Here is a 22,763-nt window from a genome sequence, read left to right as displayed (position 1 = left end):
AAGTGGACTACCAAAATAAAAGGTGGGTCTGGCATTGCTAATTTCAAACTCGTCATCGTTGTTTACTGCAGCTTTTATTTTGATAGTCAACTTCCAGTTAGTAGTAAGTGAATTTAAATATTAACTCAATATTTAGCTATGAGCCAATGTTTGAGAAGGCCCTTGCTACTTCAAATGTATGGCATAGAGCTAACTATTTAGCACACTAATTAGTTTGAAGCTAAGTAGTTTCAAATTACACATTTAATACAGAAACTAAATATTTAGTTTGCTTATTAAATATTTAGAATCTGTGAGATTTATAAATGAATGAATAACATGGTGACTGTGAAACATGAACCCCCATTTTTTCTCTTTTGACAGACTAAACAACTCAAATTAGTGCTGGTATCAATATAATACATTATAAATGTCACTCCGTACAGCAAAGGTTTCAACTAACTTTAGCCATATAAAATGACAAAATGTTCATATCAGTAAATATAATGCTGTTAGTTGACAGGAATCGTCTACAATTTCACAAGAGGGTAATGTCACATTTGGTGCCGTGTTATCCAACCAAACGTCCATTTTTCTACGATGGTTGAGGATGTTGGCTGCATCCATTAGTTACGACCCATCAGTCTTCTCTTGTCCACCAATAGAAGACTAATCTTTGAGTATTTGTTGACCTGCCACCAATGAGCTCACAGTGTTGCGACATCTTTCGACTACAGGTAAAGGAACTGACTGATAGCTTCACAGAGCCTTACTTCAAACTGTACTTCACTCCACAGAGGTCCATGGCAGTTGAGGCACACATCCGCCATGTCTGCTACTTGAAACTATCCAAGTGAATTGTGGGAAATTAAGTTATGTGTCATCAGAAATGTGGGCAACTGGTATGTTAGGCTATGAATTCCCAACTGTACGATCACAGAGTACACACAGTGAGTTTTAAGTGACAGAAACTGACCAATGTACAACTGTTCATCTCTGAGAGTCCATAAAAGGCATCGATCAGATTGTGCCCCTTAGTGGAGTTCCTATTGACTTATCCACATTGTGATATTTTAAACTTGTCCATGTGAGCAATTGATGTACGCTCACAGTCTGCACCTTTTCAAGTCTTATGTGTTAACAATTCTAAATGTGTGCTTCTCTACCAATTCCAGTCCTGCTAATGTAAAAAAATGGGAGACTGGAACTTCCTTGGTGGGATCTTGGAGGAGGTCCATATCCACTCCACCATGGTAGGCAAGATCTGGCTTACTATCCTGTTCATCTTCCGGATGCTGGTGCTGGGTGTGGCTGCTGAGGATGTGTGGAACGACGAACAGTCGGACTTCATCTGCAACACGGAGCAGCCTGGCTGCCGTAACGTCTGCTACGACCAGGCATTCCCCATCTCCCTGATCCGGTACTGGGTGCTCCAGGTGATCTTTGTGTCCTCGCCCTCCCTGGTGTACATGGGCCATGCCATTTACCAGCTGCGCGCTCTGGAGAAGGAGCGACACTGCAAGAAGGTGGCGCTGCGCCGGGAGCTGGAAGCTGTGGATGCAGAAATGGTGGAGGTGAAGAGGAGGATTGAGAAGGAGATGAGGCAGTTGGAGCAGGGGAAGCTGAACAAAGCCCCCCTGAGGGGTTCGCTGCTGTGCACCTACGTAGCTCACATTGTCACTCGCTCAGTGGTGGAGGTCAGCTTCATGACAGGTCAGTACATCCTCTACGGACACCGCCTGAACACGCTCTATAAGTGTGAGAGGGAGCCGTGCCCCAATGTGGTGGACTGCTTCGTCTCCAGACCCACGGAGAAAACCGTCTTCATGATGTTCATGCAAGCCATTGCCTGCATCTCCCTGTTCCTCAGCCTACTGGAGATCATGCATCTGGGCTTCAAGAAAATCAAGAAGGGCATCTTGAACTACTATCCTCACCTCAAGGACGACCTGGATGACTACTACGTTAGCAAGTCCAAAAAGAACTCTGTTGTGCATCAGGTGTGTGTTGGAACTTCAGTGGGTCGCAAGAGTACGATTCCCACTGCTCCCAGTGGATACACGTTACTGCTGGAGAAGCAGGGCAATGGACCCAACTACCCCCTCCTCAGTGCTTCCTCTGCCTTCGTCCCAATTCAAGGGGATCCCGGTGCAAAGCCGGAGGGCCACAAGGACATCAAGGAGGGAGTGCCAAGCCCCACGGAGCAGAACAGCAACTCCAACAACACCAGCAGTGAGACACGCTCGCCTCCTATGGACAAACATGACGAACCAGAGGATCTCTCCTCACCCCACCAAGATGACCTGGAGTGTGGGAGATCAGAGTACCCCACTCTGCCTGTGGCAGACACCTCCTCCTCCACCATGTTGTCGGGCATAGCAAGGAAGACACGGCGGCTCAGTCCACCGTGGAACTGCTCGACTGTGGTTGAGGGGAACTGTTCAGACAGTGGAGACTCCTATCATGGAAACAGCAGCATGAAGCTCCGCAGCAGCTGCGCCGGCCCCAGAGCAAGGATCGTCTCCAAGTCGGACACGAAGAGGCCGAGCAGGTCCCAGAGCCCAGACTCTGTGGGGGAACTGAGCTCAGTGTCTCGACACAGCCGGGAGAGTAACAGTCCTGTCACTTCTTCACCGAACCGAAGGGTGTCAGCGGCGAGCAGCGGGAGCAGCAGACGAGCCCCAACTGACTTACAAATTTAATTTAAATGTGCTAAAAGTCCTGATCCAATCCTTTATTTATATTTTTCTTCCAGTCAGAAGTCTCTAAAATCTTTAAAGTGGTCTTGTTTAATTGTTTGCCAGGATTGTGTTTTTGACTTTGTCTGCTTGTTCTGTCAGTTTCAGAGGAATGTCTTTTTGTTTGTTGAGGTTACTTCTCTCTGAATCATTCAACCCATCAGCTGGGATATGGAGTTACCTAGATTTCTAAATGCAACAGCAGTCTAGATCAACAGTTCTTCAAGATTTCTGAAGGTCTTCTAGAGTTTTTCTGTGGAGGTTGGTTTGATTTCTGACTACCACCAGAGGAATATTTTTAAAGCCTGAAATTCTGACCCAAAATTAAACTCTTAAACACAAGGGTTGTTTAAGAGTCTTGGGTTCAGATTTGTTCTTTGGGCATGTTGCTCCAATTTGTCAGCTTAGTCTAAATAAATCACTCGAATATCAGGGTTTAAAAGACAGAAGACAAGATTTTAGTGCCAACTAGGTAATTCCCAATAGCTCTTGATGAAAGCATCGGCATTCTGTCAATGATCAACTGAAGGATGATGCATTCCTCTGTCGGGTCTTTGCCAGATTACTTGGGGGTGTTTACCTGAGGTGTTTAGTCCTCTTGTTTGTTTCCTACCTTGGTTTGGTTCATTTGTGTAGATGTGAACACAGCAATCAAGACTTTAAGTTAACAAACTCAACTGATTTAGACCAAAGTAAACAAACTACATGTGTGAAAACACTCTAAATCTAAAAAAGCCTGGGTACCAGAACTGGATTGAAACTAAGGGATCCAAAACTCAAAGGAGATCCTTGGAAGACCTTCAGAAAGCCACAGTGGACGATAAACTAAGAAGCTTTTCAAGATTAAAGGAAAGTATTGACTAAAGGCCTCAACAGACACAACTAGTCCTCAACCACTTTAAAATCGATCGCTGCACATCACTAAGAGATTATAGTCTTGACGGCAGAGAAACGTTTAGACCACAACCATAGAACTTTCTTTTTTTGTACCATTTCCAGGTCAGTTTCAGGCCAACAGATCGACTTGTAATGATTCAGCTGAACACAGGCTGACGGACCGCAGGGGAATGGAAAACCAACTCATTGATCTGTAATGTTTCAGGCACCATCGCACAATCATTCAAACAGACACTTTCAGTTCAGAGGTCTGGTATGAATTTATCCAAACTCGGTACGAACACTCAGAAATAAAAAACAAAAAAGATGTCTGCTTTGCTCTGGACGAGTTTTCTGTTGTTTTTTTTATAGTCAATGTGAAGCGAATCCACTGTAACAAGACAGTTTGTCCTGTTACAGGGTCTTAGTGCCGTCAATCACCCTCTGTGTGGCACTGCTCATACCTCTCTCCTTCTCCCCCCTTTGCTCTCTGTTACACTGCAGTTAGCAAAGCATGCTGTGAATGCTAAGGCCAGTTAGCATAGCCACTGATGACATGGGATAAACGGTTTTCCTGTAACGCTAAGTTTCCCAGGATATCATTTATGCTAGGACCGCCTCTGGTTCCAACACTAACATCTTGTCTGATTTTGATTTTTTATTGTATAAATATTATTTTTCTACTTAATGCTCAGAGAAACAGCTGGTATCTAAAATAATTTAGTTTTATGTAAAAAAATTGCGACGATGCAAACGTGGCAGAAAATAGTTTTATTCGGGAGCAGCAGCTGGTTCTTATTTAACAAAAATCAACAGTCTGTCTTCACTTCACTGTAATAATGAATAAACAAATACATTCTATACAAAGAAAATGACAACTTTAATGTTCTTTTTATACCACGCCCTCCGGCTGCTGTGGAGCTCCCTCTTCAGGCAACGGCTCATACTGCAGCAACTGTGAGACGAGGAGGAACGGGAGGTTAATGTTTTCAGCTCTGGACACACAAACAGAAACATCGACAGCCGAGCGTCTCACCTTGTTCCTCAGCTCTTTGTTCTCCTCCATCAGCAGATTGAACTTCTGCTGTAGATCGGCCAGCTCTGTCTGCAGAACCTCAGTGTCGGTCGGCTCTGCACACACCAAGCCCCCCAGGTGGAGCTTTATGTAGCTGAGAAGCTGGTTAAGGTCCAGTTATGAGTCACAGCAGGCTGAGGAGGTTTAGGAGATTACGACTCTAAAAAAAAACATCTGAACTAATTTCAAACTACAGAATAGATCAGAAATGCCTTTTATTGTCCCTGTAGTGCAAATAGTTGGAACAGTTTTGCATAAATAAGGTTTTATATGCAGTGCAGTGGTATTGAACAGTTTTAACAGCAAATTATAAGAGATAGTAAAGATAATGTTTTATTTTCTGTGTGCTACTGTGTAAATGAAAAACAAACAGACATTTGAGCTCATAAAGTTTGCAGCTTTCTGACCTGAGAGTGTAAAAGATTCAATTTGTCTGAAATTAGTTAAATTCTCTAGAAATAAAACTAAGAGTTCAAGAGTCACAAGAAGATTTAGTTTTTTCCATTATCATGTTGCAATAAGCAATAAATCAATCCATCGCATGATAAGTGAAAATGAGCTCAATCATTTTCATTTGCATGATTTATTGTTTTTTTTCTTTCTACCAAAAACTAGATGACAAAAGTTTTCAGTGTTGTGATTTGGTCTCAACTAAACATTTTTAAACTTCATAATTCATTTTATTTGTTGCTTTTGTTGTTTTGTTTGTGTAATTTGGTTATTTGAAATGCTTTGAAGTTCCAGTGTTAAATGTTCATTTAAAGTTTATTGATCTTTGAGAATTATGCCATTACCATTATATTATTTGAAAATGGTCTCAAAACAACAATATTTTTGTTTATTGCAAACATTTCTGGCACAATTTATCATCCAGCAAAATTTCTTTCTGTGAATACTATCAATTAAATGCAACAGGAATCAGACGAGGTTCGGCGATATTCCTTGAAAATAAAATCTCAGATTTCATTCATATCAAATCTAATTTCCACTTTTTATCAGTTTACGTTTCCCAGAATTAAATTACAACTGAAAGAATATATATTCAAAAACGTTACCTTAGTCCTCCCACTCTGGGAGCTGACCTGAATTTAACGTCTAACTAAATACAAGCTGCAAAACAAGATGGCCGTCCTGGAAAAGCTGATGTAACTCTGAACCACATAAGCCCAAGGAGCGTATGATTTTCCATAAATTAAATCTTCATCAACAGAAATTTTAATCAATCAGTAAAATTGATTTACAGTCCAGCCATAAATCAGATTTTTTTGTGAATGGTCAGATGTGATTTAATGTAAAATAACTTTGTCTGTTGGATATTTTTTATGCATTTGGCTGAAATTAATTCCAGATATTTTCAGACATTTGTCTTTTTATGCAAACTGACTTTGATTAAACTTCTGTTTATTGCAGCCACACTACTGAATAAGTACTTCACAGAACTCCAAACACTTTTAATTCTTTGGTTTAACTTTTATATTTTTAAATAGTTTATTTTTTTTTATCTTAAAAGCAGAATATCTTTTGCTCTTCACTGTATGCCGTTAATAATAAACCCTCCCAAAGAGATATTAGCAGAATAATCCAGTTAAACTTGATACACAGGAAACACACTGCCTCTGCTGTTTCACAGCTCTGCTAAATTTGTTTAGATAAATTACTTTTCAACAGGCAAATAAATACTTTAAATACTATTTTAAATCAGCAATGTTGCAGGAAATTAAGCAAAATATTCCTCAGTAGTTAAAAACAACCTGAACATCAGAGTGGCAGCGCCCCCTATTGGGTTATAGAGAGATTAGAATGACTGGGTAAATAGTGTCCCAAATTAAACACAATTTGTGTTAGAACAGAAAAAAATGTCTTTAAATTATAGAATTTAAGATCCAATCAAACAAATCTGTTATTAAATACAGTCAAAATGTGAACAGTGAACATAAAGACAACAACTCCAAACATTCTGGGCAGGAAATCATATTTTCCTTAAAGTTTGACTAGAAATAACCGTCATGGTTCAGGCAGGAGCAAGACCAAGTCTCATTTTAGATATTAGAATATAAATACAGCATTTAAACAATATGTCATTTAATTTAAAAAAGGATACTCAAGTGCATTGTCTGGTTTGTCTGGTTCTTCATAAAGAGCCACAAGCACTGCAAGATAGAAACGGATAAATCAACACAGTACTGAAACCTACATGTAATAACATTTAGCTGTTTAACATAAAGCTGAAAGTTTGTTCAATTACACAAATGTGGTGTTTAATAAACTGTAAAGCTTTGTTTTATTTTTTTGTTAAAGGTTCACATTATATTTTGGTAACTGTGTAAATAAATTCATAGCAATTTGTTTAAAAAATGTAATTTAGAACAGAGATTTATTTTTAATAATTTCTGCCCAAACGGAGAAGCTAAATTCATGTCAGTATATTATTTTATATCAACACAGATAAAGCTGTGAAAGGAAAATGTTAAACAGAATGATATTATTTTTAAAGTTACAAATCACAACATCTGTGTTCTTGCAGCAACTTTCGCGCATGACTGAAGCAGTTAAACTAACTAACAGGTGACTGAACTTCCTGTCCACTCACCGCTGGTTAGAGAGTCCAGAACTCCTGATTTCTCCAAGTATCTCCTAAACTGTTCCCGCTTCGATTCTGGGGCCTAAAACAAAGAATCAAAAAAGCTGTTGTAATTCAACGTCAAAATACGTTGAATTACCCCGGTAACAGCAGCTCCAGAGGGGTTATGTTGACATAAAAGCTGAATATAAAGCAGGCAGGTCTCGTGGTGCGTTCACGACCCAGCTACACACGATGCTAACCAGTTAGCTAACGCTACATTAGCATAAAAATTAAAACATAAACAAAACGTAACAATGTAAAAAATATATATACATATACGTATTAGCGATAAAACAGAGCGAGGCTCCCGGGATTTACTCACCCTGAAGCTAGCCATAAATGCTGCTAAAACTGTTTGGTTTAAGGTGGCAAATATGAGACAGTTCCAAACTGAGCCGCAACCGTTAGCCTGTGGTGCTAATCCTTCCGCTTACAAACAAGTGGGCTGTTGCCATAGCAACACCAGAAAACAAAAACATTTTTTTCAAAAGTAGATAAATAGAAAATATAACATTAAAACTGGAAGAGAAAAGTGGCTAAAAGCTTTCAGAGTTACTGAAATTACGGAAGTATTTTTAAGAAATGTATTCATGAAAGACATTAAAATGTGATTAAATTTATGATGTAACGTTTTTAAGTCTAACTGCAGAAAACGATATACTATGAAAAACAGAATAAAAATTATATTAAATATATTTATTATAATTGTGTTTTAAATAGCTGTAAACAATAATATTCGAATATTTTCAGAAATATTGAGGCCTTAAAAGAAATCAAGCAGCCGAATATTTTCTTGTTATATTTCGCTTGCTAAATGCTTTCGAGTGTTGAAATACACTTTAAAAAGTCAACTAAAACGCAGCAAAAACTTTAAATTGTGACGATTGTAAAGAGAGTTCACGAATCATTTGAAGACGTTTTATTTTCAAAATATATGAGAAAATGCTACATTATTAAAACTACGAAAACACCGCTTTAATAATTTAATTTATTTAAAGTGTGTAGTCACGTGAGCACGAGGAGCCAATCAGAAGCGTCAACGTCATAATCGTTAGTACAGATTGATAAATCATGCCTACCGCACTCACTTCCGGGTCTCAAACGAGGCGTAGCGCGTCTGAATGATTTGTAGATCTGTTTTCCCGGAATCGTTGTTCCTCTTGTGACTGTTGAAAAACAAGCAGCTTTGTTTAGTTTGTGTCTTGCCGGGAGAAGCGTTATGTTTATTCGCTTGATTAGAATTAAGAAGGTAAGATTTAATTTTAGAAATACAGTTACAGGTTTTGACTTGCCTGATACCTCTCGGTTACAGTGAAGTTGTATTCTGCGGTTACTTGTTCTATTTTCAGATCAGGTTTCGGTTTTTAGTGTCTGACAGCGATGATAACTGACGCCCTTCTTGTTTATTTTTTAGTTTAGTTTTCTGTCAATGGATTACATATTAAAGTTGTCTATTTTAAGCCAAAATTTCCCAGTATTCTGTAATTTTTTTGATTTAAGGAACAGAAGCTTAAAATTAACGTGTTAACTTTAGTTTTGTATTTCACTAACGCATATGGATAAAACTCACAGTTGGGTGATGCAGTATAGTTTAGTTTTTTATGATTTTACAAAATACAAAGTTTTTTAGTTTTAAAAAAAATCTATTTTGTGCATATCTAGGTAGATGACATGACAAAACGCACACAAATCCTGCTATTCGGTTGGCATGAAATAGTAAATATTAAAGAAATTAACTAATATTTTAACCAGGATTCTCTGAAGCATTCAGGTTTGTGTTTTGTTGCTGCCAAAATTATCCTTATGATGTCATCAGAAGTAATAAGGTTATTTTAGATAAGTTAGATTTTATCATGATGAACTAATGACTTATAGCAAAATAGAAAAATAAAGCTAAAAACTGACAATTTAATGTTGTTCTTTTAGGTGACCTGAAGTGAGTTGGTTGATTTTTACAGACAAATCTGAAGTGAATCTTTAATCCTGTGGCATATTAAAAAACATCACATCAGGTTCCTCTGGGCCTTTACAGCGTCATGACTTTAAATTACAGACCAGATAACCAAATGTTTCCAAGTCAGAGCTTTATTTTGCTGCGTCCTCCATGTTTCCTCTTATTGTTGCTAATTTGTCCTTTTCGCATGAAGTTAATCTGAATCTCAAAGACAGAGATTCAGTAACGCATTGATTGTTCCTGACAGGAATCCTCGTGATGCCTTGCTCTCATACTTGCTTTAGTCACATGAAAAATGATAAATATATGTTTTATCTCCGCTTTCATCTGATAGTGAATTAAACACAAACAGTTTCTTTAGATAAGTTTATTAAAATATAAATTGCTACACTTTAATGACTCTGATTCCAAGAAGTTGGACCTTTTTCTAATCTTTCAAAGTTGTCTTGGTCAGCAGTTTTTCAAGGTTTTTGGATATTTTTGGAAATTTCTGCTTATTTTTTCCCTAGTAATTGTGTTAATGTTTTTTCAGTAAACTATGAGTTTTGCCAGTAGCTCCTCCTGAAGAACTTGTTATGTTCTTCCACAATTTAATTGTTTGTCCAAAGGTTTTCCAGCAAACCAACATAACTTTTCTTCAGCAGTGGAGCAGTAAAGTCCATTGCAGTTGAGTTCAGCACATGTTGTTTTTCATAAATAAAACTTCTCGCAGGTAAATCTGTCTTTCTGAAGCTCTCTGTGAGGATTTCTTAACTTCTCTGCTTCTTTTGTAAATCCTTCCTGCTTCTTATTTCCTTGATAAATAACAGTGAGGAACATGTTGTACTTTTTACTCTTGAGGTTTAATTTGAATTATTTCACAAACTCAGAAACACCTGATCACTTTTCCCTGATGTGTAAAAAAAAGCAAATAAAGAGGATGTACTTTCTTTCTTTACCATGACTTTATCTACTTCCTGTTTCTCTCTCAGACATTTCAATAGTTCCTAATTAAAGCAAAGTTTAATTAGGAACTTCCTCAAAGTCGCGGCGCTTTGTAACAGTAAAGTTAAACTAAATGTCAGGCTGTTGTCAAGGTGATTCTGACCCAGATTATTTGTTTAATTTGCAGTAGATTTTGCATAAATGCTGAAAAATGGGCAGAAAGCAGATAGTTTTTGTTTATGTTGCAGTTGCACATAATGAGACTTTAGAAGTGAAACAGGCCCACAGCATCACCCAACCTCCACTGTGCTTATCATCGACTCACCTGGAGGTTTTGTTGTTGGAAAGTTTAGTCTGATTCAGGTGAAATCCCCGGAGAGTTGAGCAAACTTCACATGTTTGTGACAGAAGAGTACCAGTAGTAAGTATCTCAGATGACAACTGATGGTTGATTTGGAGACTTGGTGGCTAAGCCTCTCTCAATAATCAATTAATCTTATGATAAATCAAGATCAGCTGATTATTAATATTTTTTCAAAGAGCAGTTTTGTTTAGAGAAACTTCATAATCCATTTTATTTATATTTTTGGTTGTGTGTGTTTTTAGTTTCTGTTTTATTTACTGTTTTTTGTTGTTTTATTTTATTAAAAATATCTTCCTGTTCCAGTGTAAAGTCTTCCTTATAATATGAAAGTTTATTAACCTTTGAAAGGGCAAACCTGCATTATTATGCCCTTGTCAATATATTACTTAAAATGGTCTCAAAATAACTATTTTTTGGACAGTTTGTTATTGTCACAGGCCTGTTGGTGACTCCAGGACTTCATATTTTGATGCAGTGATGTTTGGAGATGTTTTTGTGTGTGGTGAAGATACATTTTGCTCCTCGTTCTGCTTCGTTTGTCTCAGTTTAGACCAGTAGCTATTATTTTTAAATTTTTCCCTTACTGAATAAAATTAAAAGTTGCATTTTTCAGTGATGATGAGCTACTGGATTAAAGCTAGGTTTGTCTTAAAAGCTTTTTACATATCAAGGGTTAATTCATGACTGAGAAAATGTCTGCAGATTTTTCTACGTTCTGCTGAAAATGCAGGTTTTGAAAGCAGACTGCTGTTAAACTGTGAGCTGAGTTTCACTGGATGCCACCTGTTGTCCATCAGAACTGCTCTGCTGAAGCTAAACATGTTCAGATTACTGAAACAGGAAGTGGTACTGGGAACATTTCTGCAGAATTTCAACAACAATCCCGATCAGCTGAAACTCCGTCACGCGTTCATCTCGCTTCCTCTCTGCTTTGTTGACGTTTTAATGTTTCCAGCTCATCATGGCTCAGTAGCAGCGACCCACCGACCGATCCAGTCCGCGTCAGACGCCTGCCATGCCGCTGCCCAATGGCCGCTCCATCAACACCGAGGACAGCGGAGACACCGAGGTTCTCCTGGGGAAGGACGCCGGTGAGTTTGGTTGGTTTGTTTACATGGCAAAGTTAAAGCAAACAGCAGCTTTTTTCTCCAAAAGAGAAGCTGAAGATGGAGCACATTATTATTATTATTTATTTTATTTTTTTTCATATCTTGCTTTTTATTTTTTCTTACTGGAAATTTGCTCAGATAAAACAACAACAATAGAACATATATACAAATAAATGACTGAATAATAAAACAAATACAAGAAATGTATAAATAGTAAAAACATACGTATTATTGAATATTTTATTATTTAATGAGTATTTTTAATATTTATTCATTTAAACAAATGAATGTTTTCGAAGCCATTACTTCGAAACCAACAACAAAACAAAAATCTGTTTCAGTTTTCAGTTTTAGGGAGAACTTAACTTTTGGAGGAGTGAGCTAGCATCACGTTGAAGCAACATCTCCAGACATCAACTAGGACGATGGAGAATAAAACATTTATGTCCCTAAAGACTCAGAGCTGCTGGGTCCAAACATCACAGCAGAAACAACACAGAAACACATTTTCACAGATTCTGCAACAGAGTCCAATTCAAAACAAAGCGTTGGTGAACAAACAAACCAGAGTCATTTGGACTTTTGTCATATCCGTTCCCGTCAAGATACGATAAGATAAGATAAATCTTTATTGTCATTGTCTCAAGAACAACGAAATTCAAATTCAACAGTTCCCCCTCGGTGCTGCTCGGCCCGTCTCAGCCTCGCCGTCCTCATGTTCCTGGGGATCTCCGTGGTCTACGGTCTCCGGGTCAACCTCAGCGTCGCCATGGTCGCCATGGTGAACGCCACGGACCCGGCCGGAACCAGGAACACCACGGCGGACCCGGCGTGTCCGCTGCCGTCGGGACCAGAAAACAGCAGCAGAACCCTGCAGCAGCCGGACGGGGTGAGTTGCTCTACTGTTCCTCAAACTGTGGCTCCCGTGGCGCCCCCTAGTGGTCCGCAAGGTATTGCATGTACATGTCAGTTTATTTGCTCAAACTGCAGTTGGCTTACCAGGCGATTGTGTTTAAAAATAACAGTGAATAAATGGCGCAAAGCTTAAGTATGTAATTTTATAGAATATATTTATTTACATATTTGTTTGGTATGTGACAGATAAACTGAAAAAGTTGAGCTCCTCTGCCTTTTCCCAGCAGTAACTAGAAACAACCAATCAGAGCCAGGAGGCGGGACTTAGCGCTGTCAGTCACAATCTCATATGGAGCTGCTACCTTTTCCCCAGACTCTCAGTTAGTGAGAACTGTTCATTTTTTCGACTTGGCTTGTTTATAATGCAGCATGTCTCCAGAGAGACATTTGAACAGGCGCTGCTGTTTCTGTCCCTGTTGACGGCTGATTGTTCCCCCAGACCCCCCAGTATCACTGGGACTCAGAGACTCAAGGCTGGCTGCTGGGCGCCTTCTTCTTCGGGTACCTGTGCACTCAGATCCCGGGTGGCTACCTGGCCGGTCACTACGGCGGGAAGGTCTTCCTGGGTGTGGGCGTGTTCGGCACGGCTGTCCTCACCGTCCTCACGCCGCTGGCTGCTGGGTGGGGGTCGCGCTGGCTGTTCGCTCTGCGGGCCCTGGAGGGCTTCGGAGAGGTAGGTCACCTGGTTCTGTGTTAGACTCTTAAAGGGGCGGTGGTACAAAAGGCCATTTTTTAGCACAAGTAGCTATGGTACCTTCAGTGGCTACATATCAAGTATGAGTAAAAATTTTACATCATAATTTAACGCCTTGAAAATGTTTATTTTTTTAAATTCCTGCTGTTTCTGAAACTCCGCCTCCAGGAAGTTATCACAACATGGCTCCTCTGTTAACCCTTTAATTTGCTAATTGCTGCTGGCTAGTCTGAAGGAGCTGCTTTGTGAGGCGGAAGCTCGTTGGCTCGTAAACTGCTAACAAGGGGGAACTGTGTCCTCAAAGGCGGGGCTAGATCCCCCTACATGTTTTGCACTTCTGAATGGTTGCCATGGAGATTAAAGGACTTCTCTAACATGCATGAAAGAATCAAGGCAAAACATCTGGTTTGTTACCTCATTATTACATGAGATAAAGCTGAAAAAGGAGATTTTCCAAAATACTGGCTCTTTAACAATGATTTAAAGGGAACATATTTTGCACTTTGTACTTCCATTCGCGTTTCTACTGCTTCTAAAAACAGACCAACACTTTAAAAAGACACCCAGACGTTTTTTAGCAATGAGTTAAAGTTTTTTGACGTCTGGAAAATGAACCGTTTCCAAAAACCTTCAAAGTGTAACGTCATAAATCAGAAGGCACTGATTGCTAGGGTTACCTAGCAACCCCAGCAAAACCCGGCCCGTTACCTAGCAACACAAGCAGAAGTCAAGCACATTTGGTCAGCTGGTTTTACCGCTGAATGCCCTGTACAATGGCTGTTGGAAAAGAGAAGTGTTTTGTTGTTGTTATGAATTTAAAAAGTTATATTATTACTGCTACACATATTTGTAATTCATAATTTTGTTTTCAGGGCGTGACGTTCCCAGCCATGATGGCGATGTGGACCCGGTGGGCTCCGCCTCTCGAGCGCTCCTTCCTGATCTCCCTGTCGGGTTCTGGGGGAAGCTTCGGCGCCTGCCTGGCGCTGCCGCTCACCGGTTACATCTGTGAACAGCTGGGCTGGCCCGCTGTGTTCTACCTCTGCGGTCCGTGGCAGAAACACGCAGAAATCGCCTCCATTCAGCTCCTTTTTTATTAACGCTTCACGTCCTCGTCCCTCAGGAGGCGCCGGGTGCCTCTGGTTCGTTTTCTGGTGCATTCTCGTGTCCGACGACCCTCGAACTCACCGTCGGATCAGCGAACAGGAGAGAGATTACATAATAAACTCTATTGGAGCTCAGGTGAGCATCAACATCCTGGTTGTTTGGATTCAGCTTTTTGTGCTTGACTGAAACAATTAATCATGATTAATTAGCTGTTCAACTAATCGTCAAGTAATTTAGTAACCGATTAATCGTTAACTGGAGTATACTGATCCAAAAGAAGGCCATGTGCTGAAAGAAAATTGTACTTAACTCATTAAGCCAGAACTGTAAAAAAAAAATACACATTTTGCATTTAATTTGAAAAAACTAATTTATTCGTCATCATCCTAATTCATCCTTTGCTACAAATGATCAAGTGTTCACTAAAGAAATTCTGTTATTGCATTTTATGCAATAAAATGTTTATTTTTTATCTTTAAAAATGAATTTGATTATTTGTTTATTTGTATTTTTTTTATAGATTTTTAATATTTTATTAGGTTTGCAACTAACCATTACAGTAATCAATTATTCTCTCTATTAGTCTGATGACTAATCAAATATTTTGATGATTAATTGAATAAAAATGGTACATTTTGGAGATTTTTCATCCTACTTAAGCCTTTTTATACATTATTAGGAATAAATTAAGTTATGCAGACAAACAAATATATATATTTTTTTAAATAACAGAACATTTATTGTCTAAAATGCAACAATAAAGCATTTTAAATGCAAAATATACATATAATTTTTAACAGTTTTGGCCTAATTACTGCTCTGAGTTGTTCTTTCAGCAAATGATTTTTTTGAGTCATTGTATACCAGTTAATAATTAATCAATTACTAAATTTGTTGGCGATTATTTGAGTGATCGATTAATCAGATTGTTTCAGCCTTATATTTTAAAATATAAGCTTAAATAATAAGTCTGCAGAATGTGCCATTGTTTAATCCAATTAATCGTCAGACTAATAAATTACTAATCTGCTTTTCAAACTAAATGTTGGAGAAATGTCCGGCCCGTATACTCCTCACTTCCCCTTTAGACTTCCTGTTTCTGCTTTTTTTTTTTTCCTTTTTTTTCTCCAAAGTTTTTGCAGCGCTAGTGGCTCGTATTTTTTGCGGAACCCGCGACGTCCGCGTTGAGGACTAAGGCCTCAGGACGTGGGGCGTGCTAACCCCTGCGCCGCCACAGCACGCTCCTGTTTCTGCTTTTTGTTCTCAGATCTTATTGTTTACATGTGAAACTCTTTTTTTATCAATGCTAAACACTTCTGCTTGTTTATCTGTGTGTTGTTTTTCTCACAGTTTCCCAGATACGAGTTAAATTTGTCTGCTATAATTTTCCTGCAGGGCAAAGGTCACGGCTGGTCGCTGCCTCTTGTGTCCATGGGGCTTTCCGTCCCGCTGTGGGCCATCATCGTCACCCAGATGTGCTCCAACTGGTCCTTCTACACGCTGCTCACCTCCCTGCCCACCTACATGAACGACATCCTGCACTTTGACCTGCAGTCGGTGAGTTTCTGCTGCTCCGTTGCACCAGATTAAAAAACTAAAACTTACCTGTTCAGCCAGGTTTCTACTGCGAGAACAACAGAAACTCAAAGAATGTGAATATCGTGAAAAGGTTGTTTTTTTTTTGCCCCTCATTTCAGAACGAGGAAATGTTTATTTATTTTAATTTTGGTAATTCTGCCTCACAGAGAATGAAAACCTGAAATTCAGTGTCTCAGAAAGTTGAGTGGAAGGAAAAAATCTACCAGCAATGGGGCTAACTGCAGCCTTAGCTTGAACTATTTCTTTAAATATTTCACTCTGTTTGTGATGAATCTATATAATATTTGAGTTTCACTTCCTGAAATGAGGGACAGAAATACAGATTCTTTGTTTTTAACTTCTGATTGGTCGAGGGCGACATTCATCCTGGAACCGCCATGGTTTAATGTTTTCTATTTTTTGGTCTAGAAAATGTTTTTAGTTTAACCTCAGAAACAAAAATGGAGAACTTTGTTCTAAAATCCTGGCTGTCTTCAGCCAAGTTTAATGTCTCGGGAGCCCAAGTCTGTTGAGTAGAAAGTTTCTGGAAGTTTACGGCACAACTTGAGTGATATTAAAATAAAAGTAATAAAGGTAGCAAATAAAAGAAAAATATTTTGAGTTTATTAGGACCAAATATTTTCCAGAAGATATTAAAAATGTTTTAAAAGCGTTCATGCTCCATTTTCTGCTTTTTCTGATAACAGGATCAGTGAAAAATTCAGATATTAATATAAATTAGCCTTAAAATCCAATTAACTGCTCCTGTTGGGTTCTGTTCTGCATTTTGCTGTGGTTTACAGATTGAATTTACTGTGTTGTAGCATTTCATATTAAGCTAATATAATTAGATTTTTATTTAGAACGTTTATTTTATAATGAGTTGTAAAGATTTCATTCTGTTTGCTGAGTTTTGTGTTAATAAATGAGTAATTTGCGTCTCTGTGGGCGTCAGAACGGCTTCCTGTCGGCGCTGCCGTACTTCTGCAGCGTTCCGGTCTCACTGCTGTCCGGCGTGGCTGCTGATTGGCTCATCATGAGGCAGGTGTTCAGCATCACCAACGTGCGCAAGATCTTCACCTTTACAGGTCAGTGAGGTTACTTTTTCAGCCTAAACAGACTAGCCGCTGGGTTGCCATGGAGATACTCGTCTCCCCGCAGGCCTGGTGCTGCCGGCGCTCTTCCTCATCGCCGTCTGCTACGCCGGATGCAGCCACATCCTCACCGTCACCTTCCTCACGCTCTCCACCAGCTTAGGAGGGACCAGCTCCGCCGGAGTCTACGTCAACCAGATCGACATCGCTCCCCGGTGGGTGCCCGCTGCCATGGCAACCGTTTCAACTCCAACATGGAGTCATGAGCTAACAGATTAGCATCTGAGCTGGAGGTGTTACTTTCCACAATTCAATATATATAAATATTCATAAATGAACAAATATGATCATTTTTGCACGGGAGTTGCAATAGAAATTTCGTTGAATCCTGTTCAATGACAATAAATGCTATCTAATTTTATTACAATAAATTTAAAAAATGCAATTATGCATAAAATACATAAATAATGTCACGTAAAGCCATCATTTCAGGCTAATCCGTTGTGGTCAGTGGGCGGGGCTAACAGTTATAGTTAAATGTGATTGGTCTGCAGGCTAACCAATCACAGCACATCAAGTTATTTTGTCACGAACAATATATAGTTATTCAGGAAATAACTATTTCTGATTTTAACATTAACATTAAAATTTTAAAGTGCAAATAATCAAAATTTTGATTGTCAGAATAATCAATAAAATATTAAATTAGTAAATCAGTTGTTGGTTGCAGCCCTAATTCTGATCCAGTTTGTGTGAGAATAAAGCATCACAGCCAACATAGGAGGAAAACTTTATATTTTATCTTTTCCTGGCAGGTACGCCGGATTCCTCCTGGGAATCACCAACACGTTCGGGACGATCCCGGGCGTCGTGGCGCCGATCGTGACGGGATACTTTACAGAAGATGTGAGTCTCTAAGAAATCTCGATGCTGAAACACCTCCAGCTTTTCTTTCCCGTCTGGTTTGGTTTCTGTTTGTTTTGCTCTAAACTTTTTTATTCCTAATGTTTTCTTTTCCTCTGTTGGGTTGATTGAGGCTCTCGCATAAAAATAAGATTCTTGGAAGTTTAGTTTCTGTGTCATGAAAACAACAAAAATAATTGTATAATCTCCATTTTTTACTGAGTTATTAATCACATTTTAACTCCAGTGAGGTGTCTGCAGTGGTACACAGGGTAGATTGACCTCTGACCTTTCTGCAGCACACCATGGCAGGCTGGAGGACGGTGTTCTGGGTCGCTGCTGGGATCAACATCGGCGGCGCCGTCATTTACATGATATTTGGCAGCGGGAAGATCCAGGCGTGGGCCGTCGAGGAGGAAGAGGAGGATGAGGAGGATGAGGAGAGGGCGGTAGGTCCAAGCTGAAGAAAAACCAAAGAGAAGCAGCGAAGCTCAACCTGGTGAAGGATTCAGGGCAATTAATCCACAGACTGACCTCAACGCACAGTTTTCACTTCTTTTGCAACATTTTCTTCTTGTGGGACGTTTACATCGCTTTAAAAACGCTTTAATTCACCGCTGATTTCTTACTTTCTTGCCTTCTAATGATTCATATTTTCCTGTAATCATTGAAGGTGGTCTTGCTCAGTATTTTGAAGGTTTATTTTTGGACTTTGGCTGATTTTTCACTCCGTATCAGTTGAGTTCCCAACTGTTTTTTTTTTTTTTACCCCTCCAGGGGGTATTTTTGTGGCTCTAGTGTCCCTTATATGACAGCAGGCTGACAGGAAACGGGGAAGGAGAGGGGGGAAGACATGCGGCAAATATCGTCGGGTCCGGGAGTCGAACCCGCGACGGCCACGTCGAGGGCTGAAGGCCTCCAAATACGGGTCACGCTAACCGCTACGCCACCACGGCACGCCTTTAGTTCCCAACCGTTTTCAGAGGAATGCTGTTAGTTTGATCGCTAAGCCTCGTAGCTCCGACATGTGAATCATTCAGGAGTAAAAACTGATGAATCAGCACAACGATGACACACAACAGACCAGTTCACAGGTTAAACCAGGGGTGGGCAATCCTGGTCCTCGAGGGCCGGTGTCCTGCAACTCTTAGATGTCTCCCTGGTCCAACACACTTGAATCCAACAGCTGAATCACCTCCTAAGTGCAGTCAAGTTCTCCAGAGTCCTGCTAATGACCTCATTATTTGACTCAGGTGTGTTGAAGTAGAGATGCATCTAAAAGTTGCAGGAGACCGGCCCTCGAGGCCTGGAGTTGCCCACCCCTGGGTTAAACTGTGTTGTTTTGGAAATCAGAACCTTTAAACCTTCAGTTAACCCTGAAAAATACCAGAAACTCAACAGAAAATATGATTTTAGGTGATTTCAAACAACAACATCAGGAAAAGTTTTGAATAATTTTGTCCTAAAAATACTTTTATTTATAATAAATCAGAGTTAATCCAGTTTATTCTATAAACTCTAAAACTGATATGATTCATGGCTTTAGCATCGCGTCAGATTTCCTGGATTTTTCTTTCGGTTCCTTAAAGACCAAAGTTGGAGTGACATTTCTTTTGTCCTCCTCTTGTCCAGTTTCTTATTTAAAATCTGGGATGATATCTGATATGAATGTTGCTTATATGCTGATCTGCATCAGAGTCAGTTGCTGTGTTTCTATTACAAATGTGCACAAAACTTTATCTATATTCTGCTAATGTTGATAAAACGCAATTTTGTAATTCTGGTGTTTTGATTCCATAAGAAACACAATTAAAATCACACGTGAATAATCTTATTCACGTGACAAGTCATTATAAATAATGGTAAACGGTTACATGAGATGTATTAATGTTTCAGTCGTGGTGCTAGCGCTCGTCAGGTCTCAGCCGTCAGAGACACGACGGCGTCTTGTTGAGATAAACGTCTGATATTTGGGAGTGGCGACGTTTATCTGCAGCATTTTGGTAAAACTATCGACTTTACAGAAAAACTATCGATTTTACTATTTCAAATTTTGCTGGATGATAAATTGTTCCAGAAGTTATTGTGATATTGTTTTAAGACCATTTTAAAGTAGTATAATGGTAATAAATCAATATTTATTGATTCTTAAATATCAATCAGCTTTAAAATCTTATGAACATGCAACACTGGAACTCAGACATGTTATATATCCAAAATAAATAATCAAAACAACAGAAACAACAAATAAACAGAACTCTGTAAACAAAACTGGCTAGTTGAGTCTGAAGGCTTTTATCAGAAATCTACAATATCCAGAACATAAAATCATAAAGCCTGAATTTTTTCTCGTTTTAAGGGTTTTTAGTTTTTTAAAGAAGTTTCTCTTCAGATCTGATTGGTTAAAAAAGTGAGAAAAAAATTGCATTAAATTTTCTATTATCTTATTTAGTTTCTCCTGGTTTCCAGAGGAAAATATTTCCTTCATCCCGGTTAAATTATTTTATATTACGGTACTATTAAAAGTAGAGGTAATGTCCAACAGCGCCTCCTACAGGTTTACAATGAAATAACAGACTTTTTATCACTGTTGGCTCCACAGACACAACAGCAACGATTCTATTTAAACATGTTGCCAAATAAAAATGCAGTTGCACTTATAAGATTTTTTAAAACGTATGAAAAGAATAAAAGATTTTAATGTGAGGAAATCTGAGCATGCGGATGATGAGTGGAGTTGTGGTGACATCAGGCAGTAACCGGATCATCTGAACTGTCAGTAAAATGGCTGCTGAACCGTTTCTGTCGGTTTGTTTTGCAGACAGACTGAAGCTGCAAAGATCCTTCACTGTCTGCACATTTAAAGTTGAATTAATCTCAGGATTAAAACGGTTCAGGCTTGAGTTTGTTTGTTTATTTACATCCTGTTTGCTTATTATTAAGAGTTAATGATGATTCACTTTTAAAGGATGAAGTTTTAATTTCATGCTGGGTTTTGTTTTTACAATTTATTCCACAGTCGGTTTGTTACATTGCTTTGGTCTTAGCACTTTTTATTTGGTGTTTTATTTTTGAAATCAATGTTTTTGTTTAGTTATTTAACCCCAAACTGGACATAAGCTGCTTAGGAACGTCTCAGTGTTACTGAGAACAAGACGAAGTTTTCAGTCTGCAGTTTGTGAAGGAAAAACTGGATTTAAAGTGTCGTTCATTAGAATGAAACTCAGATGAAGCACTTTCACCTGCAGGCGCCTGATGTTTGAGACTGGAAGCACTTTTCACGTCAACATTTTAATAACAATTAATAATAATAATTTTAATAATGTAATGTGTTTTTTATATTACAAATTCAATTGTTTTGTTTTTATAAGATTTAAAAATATAATTTCTGCAAATGTTTGCAGAGAAATAAGTTACATGTGGATGTTTATAAATGGGTGTAAAATGTACTTCTTCTGTGATCTGAATTTTTTTTAAATATATTTAGTTTTTTTTTTTAAAAGATGGGATTAAAAGAAAGACAAAATTGCTGAAATTCTCTAAAATGTGTCTGGACGTTTCTTCAGAAATGTTTTATGTACATATTTAAACATGTACATCATCTTTATACTTTAAGTTTCAGTTGTTTAATTCTGGCTGTAACTTTTTTTATTATTCATACAGCTTGAAGGTAAATGTTCATATTAACCTGTTTTTATATTAAAAAATGTATAGTTTGTATAGACGTCCTTGCTCCAGAGGCTTCAGGGGAGCAGTTACTGTTAACAACTACTAGGTGGCGCAACACAATAAACATCAGTTTCTGTTGTATCACAATATTATTATTATTATTTGTGCAAATTGATAGCAAAAATAATTCTTATTTGAAGGTTCTGAAACGATCAGATCTTGTATTTCTGTTTTACTTTTGATTATTTGGCAGGAAATAAATTTCTTGATGACATATTTTACTAATTAGTTCAGGCAGTTTCCATCATATAAATAGTATAAAAAGATTTGGGCTTGCAATGCTAAAAGCTGCTCACAAGATCTTCAGTATTTTAAGTATATTACTGATTAAGTAGTTCATTGTTATACTTAAGTTTAAAAAAAGGTGCAAAAACATAAAATGAAGCCCAAATTATCTACTACTACATAAATAATTTTAAATATAAATTTGATTTTACTCTAAATTCTTACCTTGAAAACTTTGCATCAGAAAACAAGTAAAACACACAAACTTTTCAGATTATTTTTCTTTAAGAATAAACAGTGTCCTGGATAAACAGGATGTTTTGTTTCTTAATGAAGGAACTTTGTCTCAGCATGAAGATTATTTTATTATATATGAATTTATGAGTTAAAGGAGTAACAATAAAGCTTAAGATAAAATAGAGGAGTTAACTCTTCTTATCACTTATCTCTTCAAATTGAATCACCTGAACTTTGTGAGGTTTCAGCTTTAAAGCAAAATGTCATATTTAGGCCCGAGCAGCAAAGCGCTGCGAAGGCCTATTGTATCTGTACTGTTTATTATTAGGCCCGAGCAGCAAAGCGCTGCGAAGGCCTATTGTATCTGTACTGTTTATTATTAGGCCCGAGCAGCAAAGCGCTGCGAAGGCCTATTGTATCTGTACTGTTTCTTATTATTATTCTGCCCCCCTCTTCGTGTGCCTTTTTGGGGGCTTTATCATATTCAAAAACTCACCAAACTTGGCGGAGGCGTCTAGGCGGTTTAAAAATTTTGAATTTTAAGGTCGTTGCAAAAATCGCAAAAAAAATTGCTCAACGCCGGCAACTAGCAATTTTCAACAGACCCATTGCTATTCACTTACTTCATCGTAGAGACTT

At 38.4% G+C, this 22,763-nt stretch overlaps 3 protein-coding genes across 4 annotated transcripts; 2 read left to right on the top strand and 1 right to left on the bottom strand.

Moving 5' to 3' along the window:
- The first annotated feature begins 1,159 nt into the window (after positions 1 to 1,159).
- gja9b (gap junction protein alpha 9b) lies at positions 1,160 to 3,039 on the top strand. The gene has a single exon (XM_028036152.1). The coding sequence runs from the start codon at positions 1,173 to 1,175 to the stop codon at positions 2,679 to 2,681; it is 1,509 nt and encodes a 502-aa protein (XP_027891953.1). The 5' UTR covers positions 1,160 to 1,172; the 3' UTR covers positions 2,682 to 3,039.
- Positions 3,040 to 4,349: 1,310 nt separating this feature from the next.
- mycbp (MYC binding protein) lies at positions 4,350 to 7,766 on the bottom strand. The gene is made up of 5 exons (XM_028036151.1): positions 7,614 to 7,766; positions 7,259 to 7,331; positions 6,770 to 6,818; positions 4,630 to 4,762; positions 4,350 to 4,548 (listed from the first exon to the last, which is right to left on the bottom strand). The coding sequence occupies exons 1-5, from the start codon at positions 7,626 to 7,628 to the stop codon at positions 4,486 to 4,488; spliced, it is 333 nt and encodes a 110-aa protein (XP_027891952.1). The 5' UTR covers positions 7,629 to 7,766; the 3' UTR covers positions 4,350 to 4,485.
- Positions 7,767 to 8,386: 620 nt separating this feature from the next.
- LOC114155995 (sialin) lies at positions 8,387 to 18,680 on the top strand. Of its 2 annotated transcripts, none has more exons than XM_028036150.1 (11): positions 8,387 to 8,540; positions 11,489 to 11,624; positions 12,314 to 12,531; positions 12,997 to 13,230; positions 14,124 to 14,298; positions 14,375 to 14,493; positions 15,754 to 15,915; positions 16,892 to 17,024; positions 17,098 to 17,245; positions 17,846 to 17,936; positions 18,233 to 18,680. In XM_028036150.1, exons 2-11 carry the CDS (start codon positions 11,549 to 11,551, stop codon positions 18,395 to 18,397), a joined length of 1,521 nt encoding a protein of 506 aa, XP_027891951.1. In that variant the 5' UTR covers positions 8,387 to 8,540; positions 11,489 to 11,548; the 3' UTR covers positions 18,398 to 18,680. The 2 variants fall into 2 exon arrangements, with proteins under 2 accessions (XP_027891951.1, XP_027891950.1); XM_028036149.1 differs by having other exon boundaries at positions 8,431 to 8,540; positions 8,641 to 11,624.
- Positions 18,681 to 22,763: the final 4,083 nt, after the last annotated feature.

The sequence above is a fragment of the Xiphophorus couchianus genome, chromosome 13 (genome assembly GCF_001444195.1).
Source record: "Xiphophorus couchianus chromosome 13, X_couchianus-1.0, whole genome shotgun sequence".
NCBI classification, from domain to species: domain Eukaryota; kingdom Metazoa; phylum Chordata; class Actinopteri; order Cyprinodontiformes; family Poeciliidae; genus Xiphophorus; species Xiphophorus couchianus.
Note: the sequence above shows the minus strand (reverse complement) of the source record. Positions and strands in the feature narration are given on the sequence as shown.